Source organism: Festucalex cinctus, chromosome 19, assembly GCF_051991245.1.
Source record: "Festucalex cinctus isolate MCC-2025b chromosome 19, RoL_Fcin_1.0, whole genome shotgun sequence".
Lineage (NCBI taxonomy): Eukaryota > Metazoa > Chordata > Actinopteri > Syngnathiformes > Syngnathidae > Festucalex > Festucalex cinctus.
Window position 1 is genome coordinate 20,062,053 of NC_135429.1, and position 13,552 is coordinate 20,075,604.

General features: G+C 41.4%; 1 protein-coding gene across 2 annotated transcripts in view; it reads left to right on the forward strand.

Moving 5' to 3' along the window:
- top2b (DNA topoisomerase II beta) overlaps window positions 1-13,552 on the forward strand; it is a 724,731-nt gene that overhangs the window by 205,934 nt on the left and 505,245 nt on the right. For both annotated transcript variants that reach the window (XM_077506321.1, XM_077506322.1), the window contains exons 6-11: window positions 4,776-4,873; window positions 4,964-5,176; window positions 5,674-5,847; window positions 8,934-9,035; window positions 9,126-9,263; window positions 9,364-9,502. In XM_077506321.1, the coding sequence (XP_077362447.1) occupies window positions 4,776-4,873; window positions 4,964-5,176; window positions 5,674-5,847; window positions 8,934-9,035; window positions 9,126-9,263; window positions 9,364-9,502 (864 nt within the window). The remainder of the gene's footprint in view (window positions 1-4,775; window positions 4,874-4,963; window positions 5,177-5,673; window positions 5,848-8,933; window positions 9,036-9,125; window positions 9,264-9,363; window positions 9,503-13,552) is intronic.

Genomic DNA, 13,552 nt, shown 5'->3' on the forward strand with positions numbered 1-13,552 from the left:
AATAGGTTCAGGAACCATGGCTTCTGTGGCGTGGTCATAGATGCGTGAAAGGGCATCTGGCTTCTGATTCAAAGTTCCCCTGCGATAAGTCAGCACAAAGTCAAAACGAGTAAAAAACAGAGCCCATCTTGCCTGCCGTGGGTTCTTTCTTTTGGCTGCACGAATATATTCCAGGTTCTTGTGGTCTGTGTAGATTATGAATTGTTCCTTCGCTCCCTCCAGCCAGTGTCTCCACTCCCGTAGAGCCAGTACGATGGCCAGAAGTTCGCGGTTCCCAACGTCATAGTTGACCTCTGCAGGGCTAAGCCTCTTTGAGAAGAACGCGCAGGGGTGCAGCCTCTGGTCATCCGGGGAGCGTTGGGAAAGGACCCCCCCCACTCCTGAACTGGATGCGTCGACCTCGACCACAAAAGGAAGTTCTGGGTTAGCATGCTTCAACACTGGTGCAGTAGAAAACAATTGTTTTAATTCAGAAAAAGCCAATTCCGCTTCCGGAGTCCACTGGAATGGAACTTTATCAGATGTAAGCCGTGTAAGTGGTTGTGCCCTTTGACTATAGTTTCGGATAAAGCGCCTATAGAAATTAGCAAACCCTAGGAACCTTTGCAGCTGTTTCCTAGACGATGGAGAGGGCCAATCCACCACAGCCTGAATCTTAGCTGGGTCTGCTCTAAGTTGTCCTCTCTCCACTATGAAGCCCAGAAACTGGACCGAGTCTAAGTGAAATTCGCATTTCTCAGCTTTTACATACAACCGGTTCTCCAGTAATCGCTGGAGTACTTTGCGTACGTGAATCCTATGCTCTTTGAGATCGCGTGAAAAAATCAGGATGTCGTCAAGATAAACAAAACAGAACTGATCCAGCATATCTCGTAAGACGTCATTAATTAAACACTGAAACACGGATGGTGCGTTAGTTAGTCCGAACGGCATTACTAGGTATTCGAAATGTCCCAGCGGGGTCTTGAAAGCAGTTTTCCACTCATCCCCCTCCCGAATCCGAACCAAGTGGTATGCACTCCGAAGATCAAGTTTTGTAAAAACTGTGGCGGCTTGCAGTGGCGCAAACGCTGAATCAAGCAAGGGCAAGGGGTATTTATTCTTTATCGTAATATCATTGAGACCCTTGTAATCAACACAGGGCCGTAACGACTTATCTTTCTTCTCGACGAAAAAAAACCCTGATCCTACCGGTGAAGTCGACGGACGGATTAAGCCGGCGGCCAAGGAGGAAGAGATATAGTCATGCAAGGCCGCCTGTTCCGGTTGCGAAACCCTGTACAATCTGGAGGTAGGAAGTGGCGCATTGGGAATCAAGTCGATTGCGCAATCGTAGGGTCTATGGGGTGGCAATGACTGGGCTCGGTCCTTACTGAAAACCTTACTAAGATCATGATATTCTCTCGGTACATTGTCAAGGCAGATTGCCTCCAGAAACATAGGCGGAGAGGTAGGTTTATCGCGGTCGGCGGATACTAGACAGTTAGCATGACAGAATTCGCTCCAGTTTTCCAAGGCCGGCTTGGACCAGTCGATCTCTGGATTATGTTTCTTAAGCCACGGAAGTCCCAAAATAATGGGTACCGAACGGGACGGCATAACAAAAAAACGAAGACGCTCCACGTGGTTACCTGACAACCTTAACTCAACCGGAGCCGTAACGTTTTCAATAGCGGCCAGGAGGCGTTCGTCAAGATCCAGCACCTCTTTACATTCCCTAAGGGGTTCTAAGGGACAACCCAACTGTTCAACAATACCAGGATCCATGAAACACTCATCGGCCCCAGAGTCAATAAGCGCTATAACTGTAACAGTATTTCCTGGCCCCGTTACCTCCCCTGGAAGTTCGAGCCTAGTGTGGCTGACAGTTCTAGAACCCACCATACTCTTCTCTACCCCCGTCCGAATGCACTCACGCTGTGGTGTAGATGACGAGACCGGGGTATCAGCCGGGGCTTGTAGAGAGCGGAGCAGCGTTGTTCCTTGTTGCCCCCGTGAAGCTCTGGCTGGACAGCCGGCGACGCGGTGTCCCACTTGACCGCAGTAGTAGCAGGCCCCACTCCGAGATCGGCGCAGCCGCTCTGCTGGGTGAAGTCGACCACTCCCCAGTTGCATAGGTTCGTCCGCTACGGCGTCAGTCACGGATCCTGACATGTCTCTGCGTTGGCTGCTTTGCTCGCAGCCCCGTTCTCGGCGTCTTTCCCGGATACGATTATCCAGTCTAATACTCAGGGCTATGAGTTCTTCCAAGTTCGTGGTTTCGTCGCGAACTGCCAACTCGTCCTTCAATACGGGTGAAAGTCCTCGCCGGAATATACAACAAAGCGCTCGATTGTCAAACCCGCTTTCTGCGGCCAGGATTCTAAATCCAATAGAATAGTTTGCGACTGATTGCCGGCCCTGCTCATAGTCAAGTAACTGGCCTCCGGCCTCCTTCCCCGTCACAGGATGATCAAACACGCATCTGAATTCACGAACAAAATCGGGGAAGGAAGACCGGAGCTCAGGTGCTGAATTGCTCACGGCCATACTCCAAGAGGCTGCTTGGCCAGTCAAAAGGCTCATAACAAATGCTACCTTGGAGCGATCAAGGGCATACGTAAGCGGTTGTTGGTCAAAAATCAGGGAACAGTGGTGCAAAAAGGTACTGCACATACTGGGTTCTCCTCCGTAACGTGACGGATGTGGCAGAGAAGGCTCGCTAATAGCAACATTAGAAGGCAGCGCTTGCTCTAAGTCAGGAGTCGAGCTAGCTCGGGGAGAAGCGTATGCTTCTGCTTGACCGACCCGGGTCAAAAGCTCCCCAAATTGGCGGGCCAGCGTGGAAATCGCCTCCTGCATATCACGCAGCGATTTGGCATGCTGCCCCACCAACTTCCTTTGACTGGCCAAAGCGTGACGTACCTCTTCCGGGCCTGCGGGATCCATGGCCAGATTATTCTGTTACGGGGGGCCGGGGTAGCCGGCGAGAGTGGATCCCAGAATACGCAGACCAGAGGAAGGATGATAAGGAATTTATTCCGCTGAGATGCGCGGAAACAAACAACCGAAAGAGCTGGTCAGACAACCAGTACAAAAACAACTCAACCGAAAACACTTGCAAAAGGCAAGGAGAAAAATAGTGATTAACGAAAAACACTTGCTTACAAAAAGCAAGGATTCACACCAAACATCATACAACACGAAATAGAAAGTTCAACTTAAGAAAACGTGGCCAACAGCGCACACGTAAAAGGTAACACTACAAGTCTAGGTGAGAGAACGGAAACTAAAATCCAAACATTTTACAAAGTACAACAAAGGGCGACGTAGTAATACATGACACGTGAAAAACTATGAAAGACTATGAAAACGCTCGAATAAACACTTGGCAGCACAGCAGTGAGCAAGATGAATAATCTGGCAGTCAGCAGTAGTGGCGCAGTGGCTTTTAAAGTCCATTGATTGTCCACGAGGAACAGGTGCGGTCATTAAGGTGGGAAACGCCCACCAATCACTTGGGTGCTGGAAAGAAAACAAACAGAGGCCTGAGAGCCAAACCATGACATTTTCGAGTTACGAAACGCCTCAACGGGAAAATATTGCCTCTTGTTACGAAAGAAATTTGTAGATACGAAAGGTAAAAATACATTACCGAACGCAACACACTTTCGGCTATGGCTATTTCCTACCATAGGTACCTTTGAGCGTAAATACTAGATCGGTGTTTGTGCATCGTTCTGGCATCCCATTGGCTAAGAGGAACCTCTACCATAGGTATGAGCGTATACTAGATCGGTGTCTATACAGCGTCCTCATCATTCATCCCGCGGCTCATGAGGTGTTCCGATAGTTTTTCGTAAATGTATGAACTAACGGCCAACGAATTTGTGCAAAAATTCAAACAATTGGTGATTGATGAAGGCACAGTAAGTTTTTAATTGCGACGAGACGGGCCTTTTTTTTTTGGAAAAAGATGCCTCGCCATACCGGAAGCTTCCATGAAGTTTCAGAATTTGTTTAAAAGAATCGCCCAGAAAAAGTGTTCACTAGTCGGGCGGTTGCTCACTAAGATGATGTTTGCCTTTGACATTTACAAGGATTGTTTTTGTTTTAAACAAACAAAAACAAACAAAAAAACATCCATGGATCAGTTCTTTACAAAACACCAGGCAGAAAAAAAAACACTTCTGAGAGAGGAGAACATGAACCAAAGAGGGCAAAAAATGATGAGGACAGCAGTTAAAAAGGTAAATGACCATCATTTTTATTCTTTACTCTATTCTTTGTTATTTACATTATGCACAACTCATTTATTGTGCAATAATCTAATTGTAACATGTATTTGTTACATGTTTTGATGCATTTTTATGCTTTATAAAACATTTATGTCTGAATTTTGGGAGGCTTGGAACGGATTAGGGCATTTACATGGAAAATGCATCTCTACTTACAAAATTTTCTACTTAAGAACTTTCTTCCAGAACCAATTAATTTCGTAAGTAGAGGTACCACTGTAGATTGTGTTGAATGAAAGAAAAGAGCTCTTTTTTTTTTCTTTTTTTTTTAAACTCAAATATTACAAAAAAACAAAAACAAACCGACAGCAAAAATGAACCCAAATAAAACTATGGGATAGATTGAATCTACAAAAAGTGAACCATGAAGTAGTGAGGCACCACTGTAGGCGTCAAAAATTACGGGCTGGCTTTCAGCCATTCAGTTCAGAAAGTTGATGAATGGTTTTATTTGATGTATTTTTTCACCTTTCGAAACTTCAATGTGTTTGGTCCCAGGTGGGAGGAATGGCTATGGTGCCAAACTTTGCAATATTTTCAGTACCAAATTCACTGTGGAAACTGCCTGCAAGGAGTACAGACACAGTTTCAAACAGGTGGGAAACTATCCTGCATATACGCCAAAAGTGATTTCAGTGTACAGTAACTTTATTGTTATCTCCATGATTGCAATATGCTGCATCCAGACATGGCAGAACAACATGAGCAAGACTTCAGAACCCAAGATCAAGTTCTTTGATGGAGATGATTTCACCTGTGTGACTTTCCAACCAGACCTATCGAAGTTTAAGATGGAGAAACTGGATACAGATACAGTAGCTCTTCTTACCCGCAGAGCATATGATATTTCCGGTTCCTGCAAAGGTGTCAAAGTCACGCTGAATGGGAAAAAATTACCTGTAAGTCTCAGTCATAGTCATTAAAATTTACCTGCATATTCTGTCAGGGTCTTCCTGTTACTATTTTCCAGTTTATAGAAACTGCCGTTCTAAAAGTTAGACAAGTTGAAGTAGAGTTGCAAAATCAAAATCACCCCTGGTTGATATAAAACTTATCCAAAACATGTTATCTTTATTTCTATATTGGTCTTTTATCTTTGTTCAATGACCCCATTCCATTCACGATAGTAAAGATATAAATGTTAATGATAGATCATGTACACAATATACACATTTGAATAAATCAAGTGATCAAGAGCTGCTCCCCCACCATCCTTTATGAATACTTATGCAACTTCTTTGAGACATTTTTATGAGAAAAACCTATTTGGTTGGTCCCATGCTTTTATACTGTTGTATGGGTGACAAAACAATGCCACTATTTGATAATTGTAGAATTGTGCTATATGGGAAAGTACTACTGCCAAACCCATTGTACCTGTTTTTGCTCTCTCAAGGTTAATGGCTTCCGCAGCTATGTGGATCTCTACGTGAAAGACAAATTGGATGAGACAGGTGTAGCCCTGAAGGTGGTGCATGAGACTGTTAATGAGCGATGGGAAGTGTGCCTCACAATGAGTGAGAAAGGATTCCAACAAATCAGCTTTGTCAACAGCATTGCCACCACCAAGGTATGCATAGCAATAGTGTGTTAGCATACAACCCTTAACCAAATTCCTGAATGCAGTGTGGCTTAAACATCCATCCATCCATCCATCCATCCATCCATTATCTTAACCGCTTGTTCCTCACAAGGGTTGCGGGGGGGTGCTGGAGCCTATCTCAGCTGGCTATGGGCAGCAGGCAGGGTACACCCTGGACTGGTTGCCAGCCAATCGCAGGGCACACAGAGACGAACAACCATCCACGCACAAGCACACCTGCGACATATGTGAGAGACCGGAGCACCGGGACAGGACCCATGCAGGCACGGGGAGAACATGCAAACTCCACCCAGGAATGCCGGAGCCTGCACTCAAACCCAAGTCCTCAGTACTGGGAGGCAGACGTGCTAACCAGTCGGCCACCGTGCCGCCCAGCTTAAACATTTCTAAAACAAATGTGGTACTTTGTAAACTAAAGCATATATGGGCTATTCTAGCGAATTGATTGAAATTGCTGTCCCACAATGAAAATTGCATTTTAAAAATCAATGACGTGTTCAGACCTTGGATACATAGTAATGTTATGATTTATTTTATCACAATACTTTAATTAAGATGCTATTAAACTGAACATATACAAAAATCATTTTAATATGTTACTTCCTATTTGGAGGCCTAAATTTCAATTGATGAAAATGAAATTTAAATTATATATTTAGCCAATTTTCTGAACATTGTATTTTAATAGATCTTTTTGATGGCATTTAAATGTATGGTGAAATAGTTAGATTGATTTTGTAGATTTTTTTTCAAATGAGAAATTTGCATTTAAAAAAAACCTGGCCCAACTTTTCATGTCACTACCGAAACAGCGTATTTGTCTGTAGGGAGGGCTTGGTTTTAGCCACACCCCTAGAAATTTCACCAAAAAGAGAGACTGCCTTCCTGTTCATCCATGGTGAACAATTATTAAGTACATGCCCTCCAAAGTCTGACATTGAGCATGTGGTTTTAAGGACCGTCACTACCAAACACCTAATTTCTGCAATTAAATGAACATTTTTTTTATTTTAATGCTTAATGTTGTGTTTTCTATATCTGTACATAAGTTCAAAACTGTGTTTGGTTGTCAGATTGCACCAAGCATTTTTGAGCATTGCTAACAACATATGGCCACATACAGACCTATTTAGCCTCAAATATAGGACAACTCTAATTTATCAGCTGCTGCCGCACACTTGCGTAGACAATGAGTTGACAAAATGCGCGACACTACGGAAGCCAAAAAGTCACAACTCACAACGGTTTCAAAACCAAGATCAAATATGTTAGACACCCGTTTCAAGGTCTCATGAACCAAAAAAATAAAAAATATCACTGAAAATGACGTGCACTTACGGCGCCAGGCTTTAGTTACAGCGGTGACATTCCTGCTCGCTCCCCCCTCTTTCGCTCTCTTCGCTCCCTTTCCATTAGCATTTGAATCGCACCTTTTCATGATTACGTAATCGCGTGTTGTCAAACCGCAATTTAATTGCAAATGCAATTCAATCGTTCAGCCCAAATATATACAGTACTTGCATTTATAAATGTTGAAGTGTGTTTATTTTAATCTTGTATGGTACTGCTGATTGGATTAAATGTTATTATATCCCAGCTGTCTTCGAGTTTTTTTTAAAGAAAGGGCTGGGTGTGATATAGCCTTAAAATAAAATCCTAAAAAAAAAAAAAAAATTCCTTCACACAGTCCAATTTCCTATTTTGAATATATTGAATTTAAAAAGCGACACGGTGAATGAATGGTTAGCACGTTCGCCTCCCAGATCTGAGGGCGCATGTTCGAGTCCAGGCTTCAGCCTTCCTGGGTGGAGTTGCATATTCTCCCCGTGCCTGCGTGGGTCTTCTCCGGGTACTCTGGTCTCCTCTAGGGGTGTGAATTGCCTCGTACCTGACGATTCGATCCGTATCACGATTCAATTCGATACCGATTAATCCCAATATGAATTTACAAGTCGATTGTTGCGATTTTTTTTTTTTTTTTTTTTACTCAAATTTAGAAAATACCATTCAGTAAACTTGTACATGTACACTGTAAGGTTTGTATGTAAATGTATTATTTATTGATCTGAAACTTCCGTTTTATAATTGTGAGCCACTGTATTTAACAAACAGGTTGTACCCTTTTTCATGTTAAAACAGCATTGAAATAAAATATTAATTCTTAATGTTTCACTAATCAACATTCTTCCTTGCTTAAGGTATGAAAGTTAGACGTTTTGTTGAATATTTTTCCATCAAAAATGGATGTTAAAAAATCGATTTGACTGCCTATTGAATCGATTCGAGAATTGCGTGCTGTAGTATCACGATATATTGCCGAATCAATTTTTTTTAACACCCATAGTAGGGGTGTTAAAAAAAATTGATTCGGCGATATATCGCGATACTACATCGCGCGATTCTCGAATCGATTCAATAAGGGCAGAATCGATTTTTTTTTATTTTTTTTTATTTTTTTTTTTTATTTTTATTTTTTTATTTTTTATTTATTTTTTATTTTTTTTTAGGATTCACACCTTGAGCATGGAAGAATGTTATATGAACGGAACATTAAGCCTTAATATTTTATTTTAATGCTGTTCAAACATGAAACAGATTACAACCTCTATAAGACTGAAATTTCAGATAAATAAATAATACATTTTCATATAAATCTTACACTCTACAAGCTTACTGATTAGTATTTTCTAAATTTGAATGAAAAAAAATCGCAACAATCGACTTATAAATTCGTATCGGGATTAATCGGTATCGAATCGAATCGTGACCTGTGAATCGTGATACGAATCGAATCGTCAGGTACTAGGCAATTCACACCCCTAACCCATAGTCTCCTCCCACATTCCAAAGACATGCTTGGCAGGTTGATTGAACGATAAAAGAGGGAACACTGTAAATTGGTTCAATAAAAAACATTTGCACGTTTTTTTTGTAATATAACTGGTAGAAAGTGTATGGCCTCTTTTGTGTGCCTATCCCTGATTTAGCACGGTTTTTAGAATGTAATTTATTTATTTATTTATTTATGTATTTATTTATTTATTTTTACCCAGGGTGGTCGGCATGTTGACTATGTGGTGGATCAAATAGTGTCCAAACTTATTGAAGTGGTGAAGAAAAAAAACAAGGCAGGAGTGTCTGTCAAACCTTTCCAGGTGGTGTGATACATGATTTTACATAACCATTCAATTCTATTTCTCACGTAAGTAACTAACCGTAATACATGTCTTTCATAAATGCTGCAGGTTAAGAACCATATTTGGGTTTTTGTGAATGCACTGATTGAGAATCCAAGCTTTGACTCGCAGACAAAAGAAAACATGACCCTCCAGACAAAAAGCTTTGGATCCAAATGCCTTCTGTCTGACAAGTTTATCAAGTCTGTAAGTACAGTTAGAAATTGCTTCTTACAGTTTAAAAAAAATAAATAAATAAAAATAAAAAAGTGGTTGAGAGTTTACATTTTGTCTTTGTCATCCACAGGCAACCAATTGTGGGATTGTTGAGAGTATACTCAACTGGGTGAAGTTCAAAGCTCAGACACAGCTAAATAAAAAGTGTTCATCTGTGAAGCACAGCAAGATTAAAGGCATTCCCAAGCTAGACGATGCCAATGATGCTGGTTTGTTAACTGGAGACTTGTTTAATATGTTCAACTGTTGATCATTGGTATATATATATATATATATATATATATATATATATATATATATATATATATATAGAGAGAGAGAGAGAGAGAGAGAGAGAGAGAGAGAGAGAGAGAGAGAGAGAGAGAGAGAGAGAGAGAGAGAGTCACAATTCAAACATCATTTTAGATGTAATTCTCAACTACATGGAGACAAAGGTTCAATGTTAATTCTTCAATGAACGCATCGCATAATTTGTCCGACTGGAGTTGCAACTACTGTACAAAGTATGTTCAAAGGAACACTTAGATACAGAGAGTATATATTTAAGTACAACCCCAAGCAAAAAGTATGGAATCACCAGTCTTGGACGAGCACTCAGACATTTTATTTTGTAGATCAAACTCGGATAAAAAGCATGAAACAGTCGTAAGGTCCTTCCAAAGTGCAACATCTTGGCTTTCAGAAACACTAAAAGAAATGAAGAAAAAACATTGTGCTGCTCGGTAAATGTTACTTTAATCGAGCAAGTGCAGGGAAATAAATATGGCATCACTCCATTCTGAGTAAAAAAATATGGAATCATGAAAAACAGACAAAGAAAAAACAATCAAAACACCACTAGTATTTAGTTGCACCGCCTCTGGCTTTTATGACAGCTTACAGTCTCTGAGGCATGACTTGATGAGTGACAAACAGTATTCTTCATCAATCTGGCGCCAACTCTTTGCAGGTCGGAGCCTTGCTGTGGACCATTTTTTTTCAATTTCCACCACAGATTTTCAATTGGGTTGAGCTCTGGGATATTTCAGACCATGACATTGACTGGATGCGTCTTTCTCCAAGGAATGCTTTCACAGTTTTTACTCTGTGGTATCTTGGAAAATGATTTCATCATCCCCAAACATTATTTCAAATGAAGGGATAAGAAAGCTGTCCAAAATGTCAATGTAAACTTTTGCATTTGTTGAAGATTTACAGCCATCTCCCCGGTGCCTTTGCCTGACATGCAGCCCCATATCAACAAGGACTGTGGGAATTTGGACGTATCCTTTAGGCAGTCCTCTTTGTAAATCTCACAGGAACGGCACCAAACAAAAGTTCCAGCGTCATCGCCTGGTCCAATGCAGATTCGCGACTTATCACTGAAGAATAACCTTCATCCAGTCATCCACAGTCCATGATTGCCTCTCCTTAGCCCATCACAGTCTTGTTCGTTTTTGTTTAAGCGTCAATGATGGTTTCCTTTGAGCTTTCCTCTATATAAATCCCATGTCTTTTAAGCGATTTTGCAGAGTTCTGTCACATACATTGACTCCAGCTTCCTCTCATTTCTTCTTCATTTCTCTTGTTGTGCATTTTCTGTTTTCAAGACATATGGCCTTTAGTTGTTTGTTTTTAATGCTTAAGCCTGGTTCACATATAAGGATTTTTCAAATCTTAAACGATTTTTTATCTTTGTCAGATGCCACACATAAAGATAAAAAAATCGGGCATTTAACAGCTTTGGTCGTATTACGTGTAAGGTGCGCAGATAATCTCATCACAGCTCCCTCACAACACTGGTCAAGATTCCAGTCCGCTGTGAGAGACCTCTCGCGTGATTATACGTGATCTAATCAAAACCGGAAGAGGGGGGGGAGACTATATATATATATATATATATATATATATATATATATATATATATATATATATATATATATATATATATATATATATTTTTTTTTTTTTTTTTTGCTGTAAGACAAGACACACCATGGAAGACAATAAACGTGATGAACTGGAAAGTAATGATGGTGGTTTGTGGACTACTTCTCCCACGAGCTGGTCCTCTATGGAAGAGTTTTGGAATTAATAAAAGCATTAAAAAACAAAACATAAAAAAAAACTTTATGCTTCTGGTCGGTATACTCGCACTTCCGTCTTTTTCAGTTAGGGTTCCTCTTGATTGGCTACATTCCGTTTGACGTCACAGTTGGAGGCGCAGGCGCACCTCGGTGTGCCCGCCGACGTTAAGATTTTTGTCGTAAATATTGAACATGTTTATTATTTAAGATTGTCGGCCCCGACTGGTTTTGGACCCCATTATTGGGACAAATCCACTCTTAACACATCTCACATATAAAAGTAATCTTATAAGATAATCGTATAAGAGGCTTGTCGGCCGTTTGACGTCCTTGGTCGGGAAGGGGCAATATCAGGACTCTCTCTGTCTGAACCAGGATTTAGATGTCTTCCTTGGTCTACCAGTGCGCTTGACTTTAACAACCTTCCCATGCTGTTTGTACTTGGTCTAGAGCTTCGATACAGCTGACTGTGAACAGCCCACATCTTTGGCAACCATACGTGTAGGGTTACCTTTTTCAAGAAGTTTGATAATCCTGTCTTTGGTCTCAGGAGACATCTCCCTTGTTGGAGCCATGATTCTTGCCAATCCACTTGGTCCACAGCCCTGCAAGGTGTGATGACTGCACTGTTTTTAACTGCTGACTAACGAGCAGATGTAATTTGAGGCAGGTGCCCAATTAAGGAAAGGAAATTGACTGGGTGTGTCCTTATTTCCTACTCAAAATGGTGGATTCCATATTTTTTCCTTAGAATTGAGTGATTCCATATTTATTTCCCTGAACTTCCTCTATAAAAGTCACATTTACTGACCAGCATAATGTTTTTTCTTCATTTCGTTTAGTGTTTCTGAAAGCCAAGATTTTGCACTTTGGAATGACCTTGCGACTGTTTCATGCTTATCTGAGTTTGATCTACAGAATAAAACGCCTCAGTGAGTGCTTGTCAAAGAATGGTGATTCCATACTTTTTGCTAGGGGTTGTACTTATGGCTGTTTAAAAGAGTCACCGCACTCGGAGGAAAAAAACTGTCTCTGTACCTCCTAGTCCTGGTTTTAGGGCACCTATAATGTCTCCCTGAGGGCAGTAACTGAAAAAGTGCATTGGCAGGGTTAGAAAAGTCCTTCGATATTTTTCCAGCTTTTGAGACCAGTCTACAATTTGCAATTTCTTCGAATGGAGGAAGGGAACAGCAAATGATTTTGTGTGCAGAACTGATGACTCTCTGTAAACATATTTTTTATCAGGTGCCGAGCATCCACTGTACCACACAATCATACAGTCAGGATACTCTCTATTGTAGACCGATAAATACACACCAAAGGTTTCTCACAGACCTATTTTTTTTTCTCAGCAGTCTAAGAAAATGCAAACGCCGCTGTGCTTCTTCACTACAGCTGTAGTGTTGTCTGTCCATGGCAGCCTGACAGAGATGATGGTGCCCAAAAATTTAAAAAATGTTGCTCTTTCCACAGTTCCCATTAATCGTCAAAGGGAGTGGGTCAGTGCCATACTTCCTAAAGTCAAGAATGAGTTATTTTGTTTTGCTTGTGTTGAGCATCAGGTTGTTGTCTTTACTCCATGCTACTTGTCTGTGGACTTCTGCTGTGTATGCTGACTTGTCACCTCCTGAGATAAGTCCGACCACGGTGGTATCGTCGACAAACTTCATGATGGTATTGTTGGAGTGGAGCGAGGTGCAGTCATATGTGTACAGAGAGTAGAGCAGAGGACTCAGTACACAGCCCTGTGGGGAGCCAGTACTAAGAGTGATGGTGGAGGACACCTGGTTACTAAGCTTCACTGATTGAGGTCGGTTGGTGAGGAAATCCATAATCTAGCTGTAGATCTGTGGTCAGAGGCCGAGATGACTCAGTTTCTTCAGGAGGATGTTGGGGATGATGGTGTTAAGGGCAGAGCTATAATCAACAAACAACATCCTCACATATGTGCTCCAGTTGATTCAGGGCTGTGTGGAGAGCAAAGGAAATTGTGTCATTTGTGCACCTATTTGATCTGTATGCAAACTGCAATGGGTCCAAAGATGGTGGGAGGCTGGTGTTGATGTGCCTTAATATGAGCCTTTCAAAGCACTTCATGATAACAGGTGTAAGTGCCACAGGTCTGTTATCATTTAGAGAGCTCAGGGAGGAGCTGAGGAGACGGAATGTTGGCTTTGGTGAAGGATAGATTGA